This window comes from Equus asinus, chromosome 1 (genome assembly GCF_041296235.1).
Source record: "Equus asinus isolate D_3611 breed Donkey chromosome 1, EquAss-T2T_v2, whole genome shotgun sequence".
NCBI classification, from domain to species: Eukaryota; Metazoa; Chordata; class Mammalia; order Perissodactyla; family Equidae; genus Equus; species Equus asinus.
This window is the reverse complement of record NC_091790.1, coordinates 181,657,097-181,675,849: the sequence shown is the minus strand read 5'-3', so window position 1 is coordinate 181,675,849 and position 18,753 is coordinate 181,657,097. Positions and strand designations below refer to the sequence as shown.

General features: G+C 36.8%; 1 protein-coding gene across 2 annotated transcripts in view; it reads left to right on the top strand.

The window, feature by feature from the left end:
• The window catches only part of GRM8 (glutamate metabotropic receptor 8), a 720,262-nt gene that overhangs the window by 566,720 nt on the left and 134,789 nt on the right, over window positions 1-18,753 (top strand). For both annotated transcript variants that reach the window (XM_044755640.2, XM_044755579.2), the window contains exon 8: window positions 853-989. In XM_044755640.2, coding sequence (XP_044611575.1) covers window positions 853-989 — 137 coding nt within the window. The remainder of the gene's footprint in view (window positions 1-852; window positions 990-18,753) is intronic.

Here is an 18,753-nt window from a genome sequence, read left to right as displayed (position 1 = left end):
AGCAAAGGAAGTCTGTATAGATAGTGAGGCTAGATGGAACAAGAAGACATTGGGGGTAGTGATCCCTTTCTACACTTAAACTTGTGATCATATAAAGGTTAATAAGAGGGAAAGTAAAAGTGAGCAGGAACTATTAAGAGAAAAGATGAAAGCTTCCAAAAGAAATGGGACTTTAGAAAAGACTACATTTCTTGCATCCTGCTGCCCTGCCACTATTACTCTCCTCACAGTGCATCGGGGGAACTTTTATGATCTGAGCAGAGTTGGGACTTCCCAGTGGTCACTGCCTCATCCATTGAGAGGTTCCCAACAGCAGTCCTCAGTGATATTCTCTTGGGCACAGGTAGCAGAAGCAGAGGCTTAGAAGAGAAATTGAATGGGCAACTGCTTCAGAGTGGAGTTGAAGTCAGAAGAAAGTAAAATTCTAGGGACTCTAGGTGGGCCGTTCTGCTACATTCTCAGTTGCTGTTTGCAGTTCATATTGTACAATGGCTGTTATGCTTCAAGACATTTACGCTCTTCTCTATTAACTGTCATTCTCTGTAGCCAGTATTGAATCTTCAGCCTATCAACTTTTATTTATTTAACCATTATGTACATTGCCTGACTTGGATACTCATCAGTTACTTTCTAATGTGCATAATAAAGCATGTCTTCTTCCTGTATGTATGTCTGGGTCTCTTTTCATGGAAAGGATAGTGTGCTATCAGGAATGAACTTGTATGGATTACAATCTTCATATCTCTTACTACACACAATATATTTTTATCTACCATTCTTTCTTAGACAAAAGGAAACCCAGTGGGCTATCTTGCTAAAACTTTATTAACATTGTTTTCTAAACATTTATAGGTAGTGCTGGGACACCTGTCACTTTTAATGAAAACGGAGATGCTCCTGGACGTTATGATATCTTCCAATATCAAATAACCAACAAAAGCACAGAATACAAAGTCATTGGGCACTGGACGAATCAACTCCATCTAAAAGCAAGTATCCATATAACCTCCCATTAATGTATATAGTTCTCAGAGAGGAATGCCTAATTTTTAAGTATATAATATAACTTTTGTTAGAATAGATTTTCTTGTAAATAAATTTTCAGAAAATGTATGATTTGATCCTTCTTTCAACTGTAAAATTTTATGGAAAGTCTTAAACATGTGTAGAGAAATCTCCTGATATCTGTAGGGATTTAATGAAAGCTCTTATTATCTTTTAATTGATTATATACCTAGGGAAATTTTGCCCTTTTCTGAAAGTCTTACTTGTTCAAGTGTTTGTACACTTTGTGTGTGTGTGTGTGTGTGTGTGGTTGGGGGGGAGTGGTGTATGACAGAGTATGCCATGAATTATAAAGTTAGGGCTTAAAATAAGTGTATTTCACCTTTGCCGCATTGTAAGGTGAGACCTATGGCTACATCTGATTGATGGAACTGAATCATCACCTGTATTTATATTACCTCTTTCAACTGCAACAGCAGAGAAACTTGATGTATCCAAAAGTGATGTTCAGATTATTTAACAGCCCTTAGGTCTGCCTGCTGTCCCTATCTACCTCTGGTACTGTCAAGGTCAAAGGCCATATGAAGATGACTTGGAGATCCCAGTCCAAAGCTGAGTCCCAGGGCCTGGAGGTGGTGCCAAAGGCCACAGGACATTTGCCTGCCTGGGTGTCACACTGCCACCAGGGGCTCTTTTTCCTCACACTGGGATCTGGTGGGGACCCGGTGGGTGTGGCACATTGGACGGCTGCGAGGTGGAGGAGCTTTATCCGATGTGCCTGACTGGCGATTAGCCCTCCAGAGGGGCTGTCCTAGGGAAGGGGTCTTTGGGGGCTCTGTAGAGAGTTGCCTGGTACCGGCACCCACCAATTATAAGGGCCTCTGGAGCAGGAAGCCAATCTTGAACTTGACAGATAAGGGAGGCCCAGGAAATCACAGGGCACAGGGCTAGTGGTGGCTGTGGGGCGGAGGGTGTAGGACTGGTTGGGGCAGCATCTGTTTACCACTGGGTAAGGAATTATTTCACATTTTAGCCGCTGTGGTGCCATACCAACGCACACCGGCTTGTTTGGGTCTAGAGAAATAGGGAGCATGCCCTGTAGTCTCAGCTAAGGACTGGAGTTCATTCATACAGCATCTCTTCTACATCTGTAAGGCAGGACTGTTTATAGGAACCGAGAGGCCAAGAAATCTCTACTACGGCAGTGTTTCCTCTACAGGCAGTAAGATACTTTTTAAGTGCTTCAAATAAACTAGAAACATATTCTACTGTTTTATTATTTTAATGTGTATTTCACTCTTTTCTCTAATGAAAGTATCTCCTCTTCTTCATTCTTAAAACTATCATAACACTGTGAGTGTTAAATTCATTTCCTAAATGAATAATTAAGTTCATTTCCTAGCTACAGCTCACCCTAGCTAGAAGGTAAAAGCTTATGACACACATGAGGATGGGGAGAGAGATCATTCTTGTCTGTGTGCAACATGTCTGCATGTGCTTTCTTGGTTTTGAACCCACTCGAAAGGCACTAAAAATTTGGTATTTTTAATACATTTTTCACTTCTGTGCATCCAGTATAGCCCTTGAAGTGATATGTTTGTACAGCACCAGTCACCAAAGTTCTCAGCAAAGAAGCAGATGATGAGAAATAACAAAACTAGGGTATTTATGATTTATTGTCTCTGAAGTGGCTTCCTGACAGTTGTGAGAGTTCTGCATTCAATAACCACAAAGACGGCTTATATTTCCAACTGTTGTTGTACATGTAAGACCACATATCTACAGTTTACTATATGTAGCAGCCTGATGAAATTTTATCCACTGTTCCACAACTGAAATTGACGTTTATTGAAATGGCTTTGATAACTCTACAGATTATTGATACAAATATGAATATCAATAGCTGTTTAGCAAAAGCCCTTTTGAAAGTAGACCTATGTGAAATGAAATAAACATGACAAAGAAAATTTGACAAGGGTTAAAATAGGGAAGCTGCTTTTTATCTGACTTTTCTTAATTCCAAACTGCCTATTGTATTCTCATGATTAAAGATTTGTATAACAAAATTCAATGGTTGAAAGATATGTTCACTAATATATGACACCAAGATAGCTAAAATAACTATACACACAAATACACACACACTTATCTCTCTACATATGCGTGATATATTTATTATAAAACTTCGTATTGAATCTCAAGCTGATCTTTTATGTACATTTAACAGTGCATGAAAGTTTTATGTTTATTATTGTGTTTCATTCATAAAATATATGAAAACAATTTGTAAAGATTATTTCTCATGCACAGTTATGATCATTTATAACTAGATAGCAGTGGTAGCTTTACTGAAACAGAGAGAATGCAACTCCCAGAAGAAAAGAGAGTGAATTAGATGATGGGGAGAGGTTAAAAGTCAAGGGTTGAATTCTGGAGTTTATCAGGATAAACAGAATGACTATTTCTCCTTGAGAGTTGAATCAGTCACTTGCTTGAAGGTAGAGTAGGGGATGCTTGGAAAGCAACTGATTTGTTAAAATTCTGCTTAGAACTTACGCAAGGCACCAAAGAAAATTCTTTGCCTCTATTTTATCATATGTAAAATTGAAACATCAGTAGCACCTACCTCATATGGTTGTAATAAGAATTAAATGAAATAATACAATAAAGCATTTAGTCCAGGGCCTGGCACATATGAAATCCACAAACATTACCTGTTGTTAATCCAGTATCTCATGATGGTATATGGTTAGTGGGAGGTCTGATAAGGAGCGTGATGAATGGAAATGTGAAGGTCCTATTAGAAGAGGCACTTGAGTTTGCTTTAGAAAGTTCAGACAGAATCTCCACATTTAAAATGCTGACCATTTGTCCCCACAGCTCGTTGTTTCTGCTCGTCTTTTATATTGGCCTTAATACTTTAGAAAATCTATCTGCACTTAAAAAGTAAACTTTATGTGATATAAATACATAGTTTCCTTCCCTATGGTAGCATGTGGCTAGGTATTGCCACCTAGGCAGTTAATCTTGAATGGATTTGATAAGTTCATTCTGTGCACATACTCTGTGCTAAGAGTTGGGACTAAAGTGAGTTTGTGGCCCCTGCTCTCAAGGTGCTCACAGTCTAGGATGAGAGACAGATGCTCAAACCCAGAATTCTAGAGCAACGAGGCCGGTACACTGATGAAGGTGTGTGCATGGTTTTGCAATGGCAGCTTAGAGAGAGCTTCCTAGTCTGGCCTGACAGCTGATTGGGGGTTGTTAAACATCAGAGAGGGTACTCTTCCCCATATGCTGCATCTCCCCTTATGCTATTAAACCAGATTTACACTAGATTTCACACTCTCAATGGAAAACATTTATCAGCCAATTATTGGACTGAATTCTGCTTATTTTCAAAGAGCCAGTTTTTCTGGCTGAATTCAACCATAAAATAATCTTGTACACAGAGAGTGTATAATTAAGCATATATGTATGCAACAAATTTGCCCTGAATGTATCTTAGCACAGTAAAAGAATTTTTATTTTATATAAAGTAGGTTTTGCTGGAAATATGAGGTGTTTTATTTCCTCAAAAGCATTCTTTTTATCGTTCCAAATATTATTGTTCCTTTTCATTTCTTATGGAACTAACATATGTTCTTAATTTAGCAATTGCAATCAGTTAACATAATTGTCTATTTTGATTTAGGTATTCTATTCAATAATCTCAGTCCACGCATGAAGGGCGTATTGTCTTCCTGAGAAGGAATTTGCACAGTTAGGTCTCTCCATTTTGTTAGGCTGATTCTCTCAAGAGACAAGTCGTCTTTATTAGTGATTACAAAACGTATTGTAACCTAGAGGTTCAGAGTAAACAGCAGAGCCTGAACTTTGGAAAGAACAGCCATATGCTGCTTTGAGTCCGCAGGGAGAAGGTGTATCGAGGTTACTGGATGAGCCTGAAATAACTCAGGGCTCACATTTTTGTGCTTCCAACTAGAGTCACTCCTTTTGCATTACTGGAGGAAGGAGACATAAGTTTTTGCTCATTTTGTTTCTTGTCTTTTTATTCAAGTAAATAATTTGAAGATAAATAAAAACAGTAAAAGATAGTAACTTCACAAGAGTGCCTCTACCACAATTATTAGTGGCACAGTGTCAACTGGAAAGGGTAATTTGAAGGAGAAAAGTTTCACTGACCCTGATTTAATTTGGAATGGGTCACTCCGTAGATGAGTGTAACTCCTGACAAGGTACTGAATTCTGAACCTCAGTTTCCGCATCTGTTAAGTGGGGATAATAAGTACGCTTATTATGAAGATTAAATGTATTGTAATATAGTGATTGAAAACAAGACCTCAAAGTCAGAAGAAGATGTGTGAATTTCAACTTTCCATTCATGAATCTTATAGCCTTTGGCACATTATTTGACCTCTCTTAGTCTCAAGTTCTTATCTCCATGGAAATCATCATTACTACTTCATAGAGTTCCTGAGATGATTAAAGGAAATTGCATATACAAATATCCTAGAACATTGCCTGACACATATTTAGTGCTAAATGAATATGGTAGTAATAGTTCTGTTTTGCCAGTATACCCAGCCTACTACAGAGGACCTATAATGGGCATTTAAATCTGAAATTCCATATATGCAAAATCTTTTCTGCCTTTATCTTGATATTCTGAGTAGAAAGTAACTAAAAAGAAGTGCCTACACCATGACATCTTGTCTCTGCCTGTACAATAAGTCCAAAATGTTTATTTTGTTATAAAAAAAAGTAGGCTCCATTATTCCAATGCTTTGGGGACAACCAGAAACATAAGCAAAATTTCTCGTGCAAATTAGCCCCATTAAATCCGTATTTGCTTTGTACATGTAGTATAGTATTTATAACATGATACTTTAACTGAATACATATCTTTGCCTATAGATGGTCAGTCATATACATGCTATACTGGGGATTCCTCAACTTGCTTGGAATACAGAAAAGGAGAATTTCTGAGTCTCCTCGTTTACCTCGTGGTTTGACTGTTTTGGATAAACATTGAAAGTTTTTAACCAGAATCATTAGATTCTTTGATTTCGTAGAGGAATTGCTTTCCTATAATGAAGGATATTGAAACAGTCTTGAAGTAGGGATGGCTTGAATGGAGTTGAAACAGTGCTGGAGGGGAAACTTGACCCTTTATTTTCTTTGACTCTTAGGAGTCATGCAATTTCTCTTTGCATCTGTTTCTCCATTTGCAAAGTTGCCAGCATTTGAAAATGCTTTTTCATATTATTGTCAGTGCATATAAAAAATAGTTCACCCTATGAGACAAGCGTTATATAAAGTACTCTCTTTCCTCCAAAACATGAATGTGAAGTCAGTTCTCTCAGAACTTTTACTACATTCCAATAGAACTTAAAATGCCCCACTGGGTCCTACCTTTACTCTGTTCTGAAAATATTTTGTTCTGCTTCCTTTCCTTGCTACAAGATGATTCATTGTCAAATCTATGTTTTTGCTTATTAGGTGGGAATTTATTCTTTGCAAAAAAAGGTCATTTTTGGATCAGTACTTATATCTCTGCTTATGAGAAAACAAGCGTTTTATAAATTCATGTTTTTGACACATTGAACAAATGTCAAGGTGATTAAATTTTATCTACATTCTTGCCAAGCCCAGACTAGGTGCTCAGGAAGTATTTGTTGAATATGTCATGAATTATATGCTGATATTTTCTAAATACTGACTGAATATGGAGCAATGATCCAAGATTATTGATTAGGAAGTACACTTGTGCACAAGATTTTTTATTCAGTGCTGCTCCCTGCCAGCCAGGATGCTAAGCCCTTGAGGAGTTCAAGGTTCAATAAGATAAACTTCCAGATATCAAAGGATTTACAATCTGTTAAAGGGAACGGTGTATTCAAATTCAACTACAATAAAAGCATAATTAGACAAGTACAGATTAAAGAATAAACTATGAATTCAGAACGTGTAATGGTTACCTCCAACTACGGGATCTGGATAAAGTTTCTTGACAGATGAAATTAAAACTGGATCTTAAATTACTTTGGTGGCTAGAAATGGTTGGAAGAGTGTAGAGGCCATGGAAAAAGCATCCATCCATGCACCCGTCCATCCATCCATTCATCTGTCTATCTATCCATTCATTCCAGAATAAAGTTCCTCCAATGTGCCATTGTTGTACTAGGTGCTAGAATGATTTGGAGGTGTTTTGGATTGAGTCCCTACTGTCACCCCTGAATTAGTAGCACTATGCAGAAGGAGAATTCAAGGATATGCCTCTTTCATGAGCCCTTAGTGTACCCAGCTTGTTCCTTTATTCTTGTCAATTTTAAACACACATTCTTATTAGCAGAGTAGGATCAATATTCACAAGCAAGTATATTCTATACTGGTCTGGAAGCTGGGGAACTGGGGAACTGTTCTGATCTAAGTGATTTGCAATATCCCAATAGAGATAGGTTGGGAAGACACTAATATTTGGATTGGCCTTATGGGAGAAGCCTGACATTCAGAAGTCCCCTACCAATCATATTCTTTCCCAGGCCATTTGGAGAGCCTCCTATTTTCTGTAGGATTTTACAGTTGCTGAGTGGCTTCTGATGCCTACCTTTGAGAAGTGCTATCCATTGATGGGCAGGCCCACCCTGCCTATGCAAGGGCTTCATAAGGCCAGTTATAAGTGCATTAATGAAGATAGGGACTGTTGCCTAGGTTTTCATAGGGAAAAAAAAAAAGGGGGAATAGTTTATTTAGGGAACGGAGTGTGATCCTGAGCTGCCAGAACAGAGGCTAATTTAAGCAGAGGACATTGTGGGGAAGCAAGAAAAATAGCTTGAAGCTGAATTTCACAGGGTCTCAAATACTATGGGAACACAAGTTTGTGTTCTATAGGCTACAGTGAGCTTTTCAGTAGAGATATTCTCAGCTTTAAACTTCAGGGAAATGTCTTTGGCAGCAAAAGTATAGATTGGCTGAAGAAGAGGTTGTTCCATTACTTAGTAGAAACCATAATTAAGAATTAAGTTTTTTCCTGTTTTACCTAATTGTCTGACAGATTCTCTGTCTTATCTATCCATCTACTTGGTTTGAGCCTTGTTTCATAAAATGTTTAAAAGGGCTTACTAAGATACAACATCAGAGTAGGCTAAACAACTGAACAAACTAGTGAGGAAATTAGAAAGAAACAATACAGAGAATTAGTGAATTTTAGTTAGTAGTCAAATTTAATTTTCTCATCAATAATTATAGCTAATAGATTCATCCAGGCTCTTCAGTAAAGTAAGAAATAATCATACTACTATTTTAAGAACATACAAAATTATTATGCCATATAAAAATATGATTTAATCTGATTAGGAACTGAGAAGCTGGAATCAGTTATCTGGATCTAGTTTGGGGCAGAATCTTGGAGTACTCTAATAATATCCAGTGAATCTGGTAGTTTATCAGGGAAAATGTAAGTAGGGCATTAAAAATCCATGATTATTAATGAAAAACAGGAAAAATCATGTTTAGTTATTTCAATAAATAATAATAAAAATGGCACAGAAAGGGAAAAGAAATCTAAGAAAATGATAGAGGTCAAACTGAAAAAGACAAATCAAAGAATACGATGCAGCTTAAAGAAGGACATAACATAAAGTAGAAAATGCCTCTTTATCCCAAAACCAAAGAAGGGCAGAGGAAGATGGTAACTCTAGAGTTTTATGGGGATCTTAAAGTAATAAAAATGATAATAAATGGTATTTTAATCCTTATTTTAACCTTGGGAAGAGTAAAGCAAATGCAATTTTAACATGGCAAGTAGAATACGTAAGGTTAAACTAAGGTTCTAAACATAAAATGATAATCTAGAATAGAGGACTAACTAGTAAAAAAAAACCTTTTCTTATGGTAGAATTACTAAAATATATGTGAACTCTGTATCCTAGGGTCCTTTAAAAAGCTCAGTGGGCACATCAGCATTATGTAAAGTCTACGATGTAGAAGATAATTACAAGAAAGAACTAAAAAGTATTCTATATGAATAAAATATGTAGTCCCAGCTGTAGATAGAGGTCAGTAGGTGATAAAAGCATGAAACTAAAAAGAATAAAGTTAATATGGCTGTTGACTGAATCCAAAGCTTACATGACATCTTTCCTCAAAGCTTCCACTATTTAAGGAAGGGAAATAGAGCCAGAAGCTGGAACCCTCCCCAATTGCCCGCACCATTTTACTGAGGTTATGGATCCTTATGTCCAAGTGAAGTTGCAGAAATGCACGATTGTATATAAACTCAGGGGCTGAGACAAAAAATAATGTTTTTCCTTTAAATCTGTAAATAAATGACAGAGGGATATAACAAGAGCACAACAAGGACACAGAAAAGTGCTAAATTTTACAGTATTCATTGCTTTTATTTGTTCTAAAATCATTTTTAATTAAATTCATTATTTTAAGATAATTGCAGATTCACATGTAGTGGTAAGAAATAATAAATATCCTGTGTCTCCTTTACCCAGTTTCCTCCCCAAAATAACATCTTTAAAAACTAGAGTGTAATATCACAGCCAGGATTTGACATTTATACAGTCCACCAATCTTGTTTGGATCTCCCCAGTTTTTCTTGTAGTCCTTTGTGTATGTGTGTGTGTGTGTGCATGCGTGTGTGGGTGTTTAGTTCTATGCAAATTTGTTACCTGTGTAGGTCCATGTATCTCCCTGTATAGTCAAGATACGGAACATTTCCATCACTGCAAGGATCCCCCATGTTGCCCTCATATAGCCACACCCGCTTCCCTCTCTATGCCTCGCCCCAGTGCCTGGCAACAACTAACATGTTCTCTATTTCTGTAAATTTGTTATTTCAAGAATGTTATATAAATGAAATCATACTGTGTGTAATCCTTTGGGTTTGGCTTTTTGCGCTTGGCATAATTCCCTCAAAATTCATCCAAGTTGCTGTGTTCCTTTTTATTGCTGAATATTACTCCATGATCTGGATGTCCCAAACTTTGTTTAATCACCCACCCTTTGAAGGACACCTGTAAAATAATTCTGGCTAAGCCTGGATGCGTATGCGTTCAATTGCATGTAGAGAGAAACAGCAGGGACGAGCGATGTCTTATCTCAGTACTGAACTAAATCATTTTTAGATGACAGTTTTAGAAGTTATATTTAACCTGTTAATAGAGAGTACTTTTAGAAAATAAGAAAGGGAGACTTTATTGCTGCAGCGTACCCCGCAGATCCTTTATAACTGACGTGGTGACTCCTTGGCTGCAGTACACTCACGCCCATTGCAGCGAACATACCTAAGAGAAAAAGTCCTCATTTAAAAGTAATACCACCTGGGTCTAGGTCCTTTTAACATCCTAGCCTGTGAAAACAGACCTACCTTTTTCCTTCTCATACTTCACCTTTCCATTCCTTTTATCAATATTGCTCTACAATTGCTGTCTGGCACTAAAACCATATTTTTACTGTGTTTCCAAGACTTCCTCACAGTTGTCCCTGCTGTATCTTTCTTAGGTGGTTGTAACACTCTGCTAGGCTTTCTGTAACTCCTTCTCATTTGACTGCTTTTATAGCTGTCAGATCTGTTGGTACATGCATTTTTCTGCAATCGGGCCATTCTTTTTTTCTATTCCAAAAAATCAGAATATGACTTCTAGATTAAACCACTATAAGGTCTTTGAGACTACTGACCTAACCTCTTTGTAGAATTGTTCCAAAGGTTTGCTGTGGTTGGTGTATGCTGTATAAATCTCCTGGAAAGAACGTGCTTTACGCTTGGCAACTGCGAGTAGACTTCCTTAAACTAGGGCAACGAATTATCTTGTTCTTCAAGTTGCTTTATCAAAGAATCAGCCAATTTTTATAAATGGTCTCCATAAAATATTTGATAGTGATTTCATGTTATTTAAGGCACATACAGACTTCAAGGACAGAACCTAGGAAGGTCTGTGATTATGTGGAAAGCATAAGTGGAAATAGGAGACTCGCTTTTAGCCTCAGGTCTCAGTAATCCTCAGATAGATTTGTGTTTTATTACTTAATACTTGGGGCCTCAATTTCTATGTTTATAAAATTAGGAATTGAATATAGTTATTCATGAAAATTTCTTCTAGACCTATTATTCTGTAATTGGATAATTCAGGTAGTAAGAGTTATGTTAGAAAGTGTTTTCCTGTTTGTTTACTTGTTGTTTTTTAGAGTTAAAAGGGACTCTGGTAAGTTAAACGCCTCAGTCATTCATCTATACAGAAGTGGTGCTACAGCGTAAACCTTACCGGTGTTTAAGAATTCAGAGGTCTTCCTTATATGATTAATAAAACATCTTATTTTCAGTTTGGGGTATTTATTTTAAAGATGTATGACTGTTTATAGCCTATAAAAAATAAAACCAAATGGGAGAGGTTAATAGCAACAACTTGGTTATTTTGCTTACCTTTGTTTTAATAAAAATGTAAAAATTGTTAAAAATTATTATGATATTAATTTTATTTTGCTCCCACAGCAGCATGTTTTTATAGTGTGCTTTAAAAAATAGAACTCTGCTCTAGGAAATCTAACTTTCTTCTACTAGATTAGACTGAATTCAAATAGGGCTAAGTAGAAATGACTAATGTGATTTAAGAAATGCTAGTTTATTTGAAAAGCACTTTTCAATGAAGATAAAAGAAGAGCTAAGTTCTATTTGTGAAGAATTAGGGGATGTCATGCTATAGAAGAACAAGCCACATATGAGTAATAAATGTGAGCTAGGCTTATTTTTGCTCCCATAAAAAGAAAAGTAAAATGATTTCAGAATTCCCACTGTGCCATCTAAAATTTGGAGCATTCAGCTTGTGACATTGAGACATTAGTCCACAAGCATTTATTGCCCTTTTGCCTCATACACGGTAAACAGTTTTATGTTTGGAGGCAGATGTATCGGAACACAGGTATAGTGAACACATTTCAATTCTGCCTTCATCACAGGCGTGGGCTTATGCATTTCCTGCGTCTCCCCAGAGTTCTTCCCACTCTATCAGATTTCACATATTTGTGTGTTAAACTTTTCTCCTGAGATGAAGTTTCACATCTGCTACTGGCTGAATAAGCAATTACTGGGCATTGTATGAAAAATAGGACTTTTCCATATCCTTTAAGAGATTGTTAAGAAATAATTGGCCTTAGAAAGTTAATCCCCTTCTACTACCCTATGGCACAGTTTCCCACAGGACAATTTCGTTCAGTTTTTTGAGAGTTTGTGATGACTCTGAACATTACGAGGCAGTCTCTTTTACAGTTTTTTTTCCTAAAACTGTTGGAAACCTGAGGCTGAAGTAACTTCCAAAATGGTAACTGTGATTCTTGTCCAAGTCAGCATTTTCTCAAACACCTTGCTCAGAACACTGGATTTTAAACATTTGCTCTACATGCACACAAAGACTCGCTGGTCAAATAAGTCTCGAGAATGTGAGGACAACTGTTTTTGTTTTATTTTCTTTTCCTGCCAGACCTTGTGAAGGCTTTAATATGCTAATGTACATCATGGCTGACTGAGAAGTGGGTACTGGATATACTGTTTAAGAAATTGATTTAACCGTCAATCTCTTTTTATTGGAAGAACGTTTTGTGGAACTAATATTCCTTGAAATGCACTTTGAGAAATGTTGGCTTAAGTTGAGTTTTCCGCCTAAGTTGAATTTTACCTTTGTTAACTCATTTAATCTTTATCATAACCCTGTGAGTCTTAGAATGGCCATTCTATAGAAGAGAAAACTAAGATTAACAACAAGTTGCTTTTTTAAATTTATTCAGCTGGTGGAAACAGATTAAATTCACAAGCCTATACATCTGACTCCAATGTGCACGATTTTAAGAACACTGAAGAAGTAGTATCAAGAACTTGGTGAATGCTTGGATATGGGAAACAAGGGAAAGGTGGAGCTAGGATGACTCTTTAGAGGAGAATTCAGGAAAAAGAGATTTTAGGAAAAAGATTGCTCTAGGAGAAAACTTCGAGGAGGAAGTCATATGTAAGCTAGATGGATCTTGAATGTTCTGGGCAAGGGACCTGAAGGCAGGGCATGCCAAGGGTAAGGAGTAGCCTGCACAGAGGCAGAAAGAGGAAGTTTTGGAATTTTCATGAACAGAGAGAATAGGAAGGGGAACCAAAGAAGATCTATTTAAAAAGCAAATTTTGGAATTTGGATTTCAACTTTGAGTGTGGATATCATCGTAGAACTATCATCAATTACTGTAAAGAAATGACAACTGCATTTAGGAAGATTAACTGCCATCAGCCTATAAAGAAGATGGTCTTCAGAGACAATCATACTTTAATAGTGTTATTTGACTATTTAAATGGTTAGTGAATAGGCATGCCTTTAACTTACTGCTTATTTATTTAAAAAAATTATCCTTTGTCGGTATCACAACTTAGTTTTCTTTTTACGAAACACCTCATTTCTTGAACTTAGTATTGACCTGATCTCACTTTAAGGAATTTAGGGGCGTTTGAGGTAGGAATAACAACAATTCAAAATTTATTTAATAACCATTTCTATAAGGTTGGTTAATAACAGCGTACTAAATAGATATCTTATAGTTTAATCTTTACTAATTCCTTCAATGCCACAATTTTGCGTATGTAAGTGAATGATTCAGTGAACAAATTCAGGAGACATCTGGGCTGAGCTTTAGTTCAACTGACAAATTATAGACACTCTTGGTGCACCCCAGAAGACAGGCAAGTAAAATTTCTTTTCATAGAACCAACTGCTTTTGCCATTTCTAGAAAACTCTATAAATCTAGTTGGCCAGTGGTGACATGTTGTACCAGCAACAGAGCAAAGCCTATCTGTAATGTCCGCTGCCTGCCATAGGCTTATTAAAATGTCACTGCTCCAGAATAGAGGCCAACTCCAGTCAACACACTAGAGCTCTGAAATCTTTCCTCATCCAGGAATTGAAGATTCCTATTATATAGGGGTTCCTGTTTTACAGAATCTTCTTAAAGATCAAGAGTTTTGTGTGTGAAAATACTTTGTAAACTTCAAAATGCTGTAGAATTGTCACCTATTATTTGTGAGGGCCATAATCATTTTGGATGGAGAATAACAGCCACACAAAGCCACATTTAAAAAAAAACCCTCAATTTTTGTTGTTTTTTCCCTTGGGAGAATTTTTGACATATTTTTGAGACAAGTATAAATTTAATTGGAATCGGATTTGCATACATTTCAACAGAACTGAACTTCTAGTATTTTGTTTCCTCCGATTTTTGCAATCTTTTACCCTTACTTAGGAAAAAAAAAACTTTTCATACCTACCTCACATAAGATAACACCTATGGAAAGTTCTGGTACTGTAATTGGCACACAGAGTATGTTATCAGTAAATGTGGGTTGAATCTGAAAAGTCTTCTTGAATGTTTTTCACTCCCTTGCTTCAGATGAGTAAGGCCAGAATGGGAAGAGAAATATATGTTTTCTAAAAAATTTTTTCTTTAATATTTGTCCTACAGCAGATGTATAATATAAAATATGACTAAAATTAGAGAACTAAATTTAAGACCGAAATTAAAAACAGTAATTTTCAATGAATATGCCATTTTGCAGCCTTTTAGTAGATCACATTTGTTGGCGTATAAAAGATAGCTGCCTTTTGTAACTGGAGCCCTCGCCATTCAAGAGCACACCTCTGGAGCATGGCAGCCGTCTGCTGCTGCTCCCTAGTGGCTGCCCCGAAACTGCCCAGATTCTCTAAATGTTGAGTGGAAGGAGAGAAAGGAGCAGCTGTTCTGGAGCTTTGTGGCTGCCTCTGCCCTCCTCACCACCTGGCATATATACAGCTCTGCTCATGGAGCGGCAGACACACTAAGCCGAGCTGTATTTCTCTCCACACCAGTTGTTCATTCCTCACACAAAACGCTAATCTCTTTTCTGCCATCCTTTATCCTTCTCTTTTGTCTTATGCCTGTTCTTTCTTCAGGATGCTAAGTGAGAACGGGAAAGGGAGACTGAGAGGCCATACCCAAAGGAATGTGGATTCTGGCCAAACTGCATCCTGCTTCCCATCTCTCTACTTTTGTTTCTTTAACCAAAAATTCTTAAAAACTTGTGTCAGAAATCTGTATAAATACATCCATTTCATTTAGTTTCAAATAACCCCCTATACTGATATTGCTGTTTATATGTAATAAGAACAATATAAATATAAGACTATAAAAAGTTTTCCACTCTAGTTTTCTCTTTAAGGAGAAACATCTTTGCTGCCCATAATCAAGTCTATGAATGAGGGGAGAATCAGGAATCACTGAAATAAGCTTGACTGATTTACACTGAAAAGATCAGAGAAAGAAATTAATATATCTGTCAGATGAGAGGGAAGGGAATAGAGAAAGAGGAACATCGCTGCTTTGGTGGGAGATTTTGAAAGTTAAGAAAGAAGAGAGAGTCAGGCAGCTGCAAAATGTGAAAGGTATTTATACAGAGAGAAAGAAAAAATGAATGCTTGAGATTAAGAGACCTTCCATGGAAGAAAGCATGCTCAAGAGGAATGCAAAAAGGATTTTCAGAAATTGTGCTTGGTTAGACGAGTTACATAGAGATTCATCTTTTGGAATTGCTGAGAAACTTCAATGAATTTTTAAGTTGCTTCTAAATTATTTTCTGAATATTTAGACACTATGCCGTAGTGCCATGAGGCAGCTGAGATTTCTGTGGTTTGCATGTATCTGAATGTAAAGTGTTATACCTAGTGGTTTTTGGAATAAGTCATCACCTAGAACATAGATTAGACTGAAATTTCAGTGTCTTACAGTTTGGAAACTTCACAGAAATTTCTAGATAACTACATGTTGTCTGGGATTGTCCTTGGAATGCTATACCAAAGCCAAAGGGAAACTTTAGCTACTAGTCTGAGATTAGAAGGCTTTGGGGTGATAATCTACTATTTGACATTGGATTACTTTATGGATTATTATTTTTTTAATTCAGTATTAAGTAAATGCAGTAAATTGAGACAGCCTAGGAAGTTCATTTAGGTAACTGCAGATTGGAAATTAGATTTTTAATCTTACCTCCTAAGAGATCAAAGATTTAAAGAAATGAGAGAGCATTCAGAATGAAGGAAGGAGGAATGGCACCCAAGACTGGCTTGATTTATGTCTTAGAGTCCTGTTCCACTGACTGAGGTTCTCCTCCTAGAGGTTAGACTTGGAAAGCAACAGTGATACTAGGAATTTAAGGAATTAATGGCCAACTACAGAAAAACAGGCCTTGAAGTTATGGAGAGGATTTCCCACTGAAATAGGACAGCTGTGATAAGCCTTGGAGGCCACGGAATCAGAGACTGCAGGATATGACTCGAGGATGTTTTCCTGGATTCAAAGATGGCACAAGCTGAGCTTCTGAAGAAGACTGCCTCACTGACCTAGAAAGGGAACTGCAGAGTCCGTGGAGGCCAGGCGTGTAAGTTTAATCTATAATTAGGCTTTGATAACAAGGGAAGAGGTCTCTGTTATGCATTCAGACCAGAGGGAATTTGTACCCTGCACCTGTGAAGTCAGAATCTTCACTGAGTTTTTGAGGAATAGAAAATGAAAATATCAAAAGTGTGGGAGGAAAGAAAAAGAGACAATAAAAAGTGTGGGCTGATTTTAGGGGAATTTCTTTGCAATTTTAAAAGAAGGAAAAGACTCAGAGATATTTGTAAGTATTAGAGACATTAAAAGACAGTAAAAGATGACTTTTCATAAATTTTGCTATATGCTATGAATTAAGTCTTCCTCTGGTATTTCTGAGTCAAATGAATAAATACTCAAATCACTTTGCGAAATTTTCATGGGAATTTAGTTTTTTAATATTACATGATAGTGGACACAATCCACGTGATGCATTGACTTTGCAAGTGTTAAGCATGTTTACAACTGAGGAAACTAAGGCTCAGAAAATAGAGATGTCTCACCCATGACTCTCCAGCAGTAGCATGTGATCAAGACTCAAGCTTCTTGCATTAATACAGTGGCTGCCTCCCAGCCTCTGTCATGCTTCTTCTTATTAATTACTCTGGGAGAACAGTGAATGGAGGCCTGGGAGTTGGTGGAGTGGGCTAGTAGTAATTAGGTGATAAGAGAAATGTATTTAGGTACAAGACCTAAAATTCCACTTGGAAATTAAGTTGCCAAAGCAAGAGAGACATAAATACAAGAAAAGAGAGTAAAACTCATAATAGTGCCTTAAGACAGAATGTTCTTATTAGGGGTTGGTGCCTCATAAATGTAACTTACAAACTAAAAAAATATGATGTATGTAAATAAATATAATGTTCCTGAGTCCCACATTAACTTCTGATTATCCAATTATGGTGATTTGGTTAGAAGACAAGACTCATGGGTCAAGTAGCAGATATTATTTCTCTCCCTAAAGGATCTGTTAGCTACCTTACAGTATATGGTAGCTCAGAGCTAACTGGGAGAAAAAGAACCACCAGAGAATTTAAGAGGATAGCAAGAAAGTCAGTTCTGAGACAGAGCTTGGAATAGGGCTGAGAGAAGACTGTGAGTCACGTTGTGCTGTCCTTGCCTAATAGAGTCAGTATTCATCAGGGAACCTCTGCACAGGAAGGGCCAATTCCACGCCTTAACAGCCTGGTCAATCAATAGCATCAGACTATAGGGATAGTCTCTGGACAGTCTACAAAACAGTCCAAAAAAAGGGAACTAGTTTACAAAAAGTAGAGTGCACTGCAATTTTTGAGTGTCTAATTAAAAAGAAAGAAAATGAAAATGAAAGAAATGGAACTCTAGTTGCCCTGGGGCTTTCAGATCTCTAGTTACCTAAAGACCTTACTTTGTAGAAAAAAAGCAAAGTGAAAACAGAATTGGAAAACATATCTGAGGATTCAGGTACTTAAGATTTTAAACAAAGACCAGTCCAGAAGGTGTAGCATTATCACTGATCATATGATCGGTGGGAAAACCCTTAGTTCGTAAGAAAGGCACTTACACATCCAGCATCGAAATGTGTTCATGATGAATGTGTGGTTTTTCCAAATTTATTACATCCTTTCCTTATATCCCCTCAGTCTGTACCCAGACTTACTTGCCTACTTGTTAAGCTTTCACTTAGTCATGATAAACTCTGTGGTTATCTGGTAAACAGCTATTATGTTCCAGCAGAAATTAGTGAATTTGCTTATGTCTAGCAATGATGAGGAGTTTAATATTCTGCCAGTAACAATAGTAATGTGTTTGATGTAATGGTTTATTCATTAAACCAACAGCTACTGTTCAGTGTTAGCAGGTTGAACCGTATCATTGACTGAACCCAGAAATAAGAATTTAGTCCCCAGGTTAGTTGATGTCATTTAAAATGGTGGTTTTACTTTTTAATTTCTTTTGAAGTTTTTATTTTAGAAAATTGCTTGAAATGGAAAGCAAGAATATCTGATCCCATTCTCTCGACCCTTGGACCCAGTGTCAAGAGAAAATCTCTTTTAATTGTTTGTTTATAGGGTTTTTTGGTGGGAACTCTAGGGATTATTTTTATATCTCAAGTCCTTCGTTTATCAAATTATTTACCGACATCATGATAAGAAAGATAAAGACTTGAGTTCACTTTTGCTTCCCTTTACTCTCTCTTCTCCTCCCAGCATTTGTCTTTTATTGTTTTGAGATTCTGGTTTTTCTTCTGGTAAATTTTATGAAAAAGTATAGTTAAGCCTCTATTTCTGGCTCCAAACTTTTGAAATATATCTTAACTCTCTGTTTTT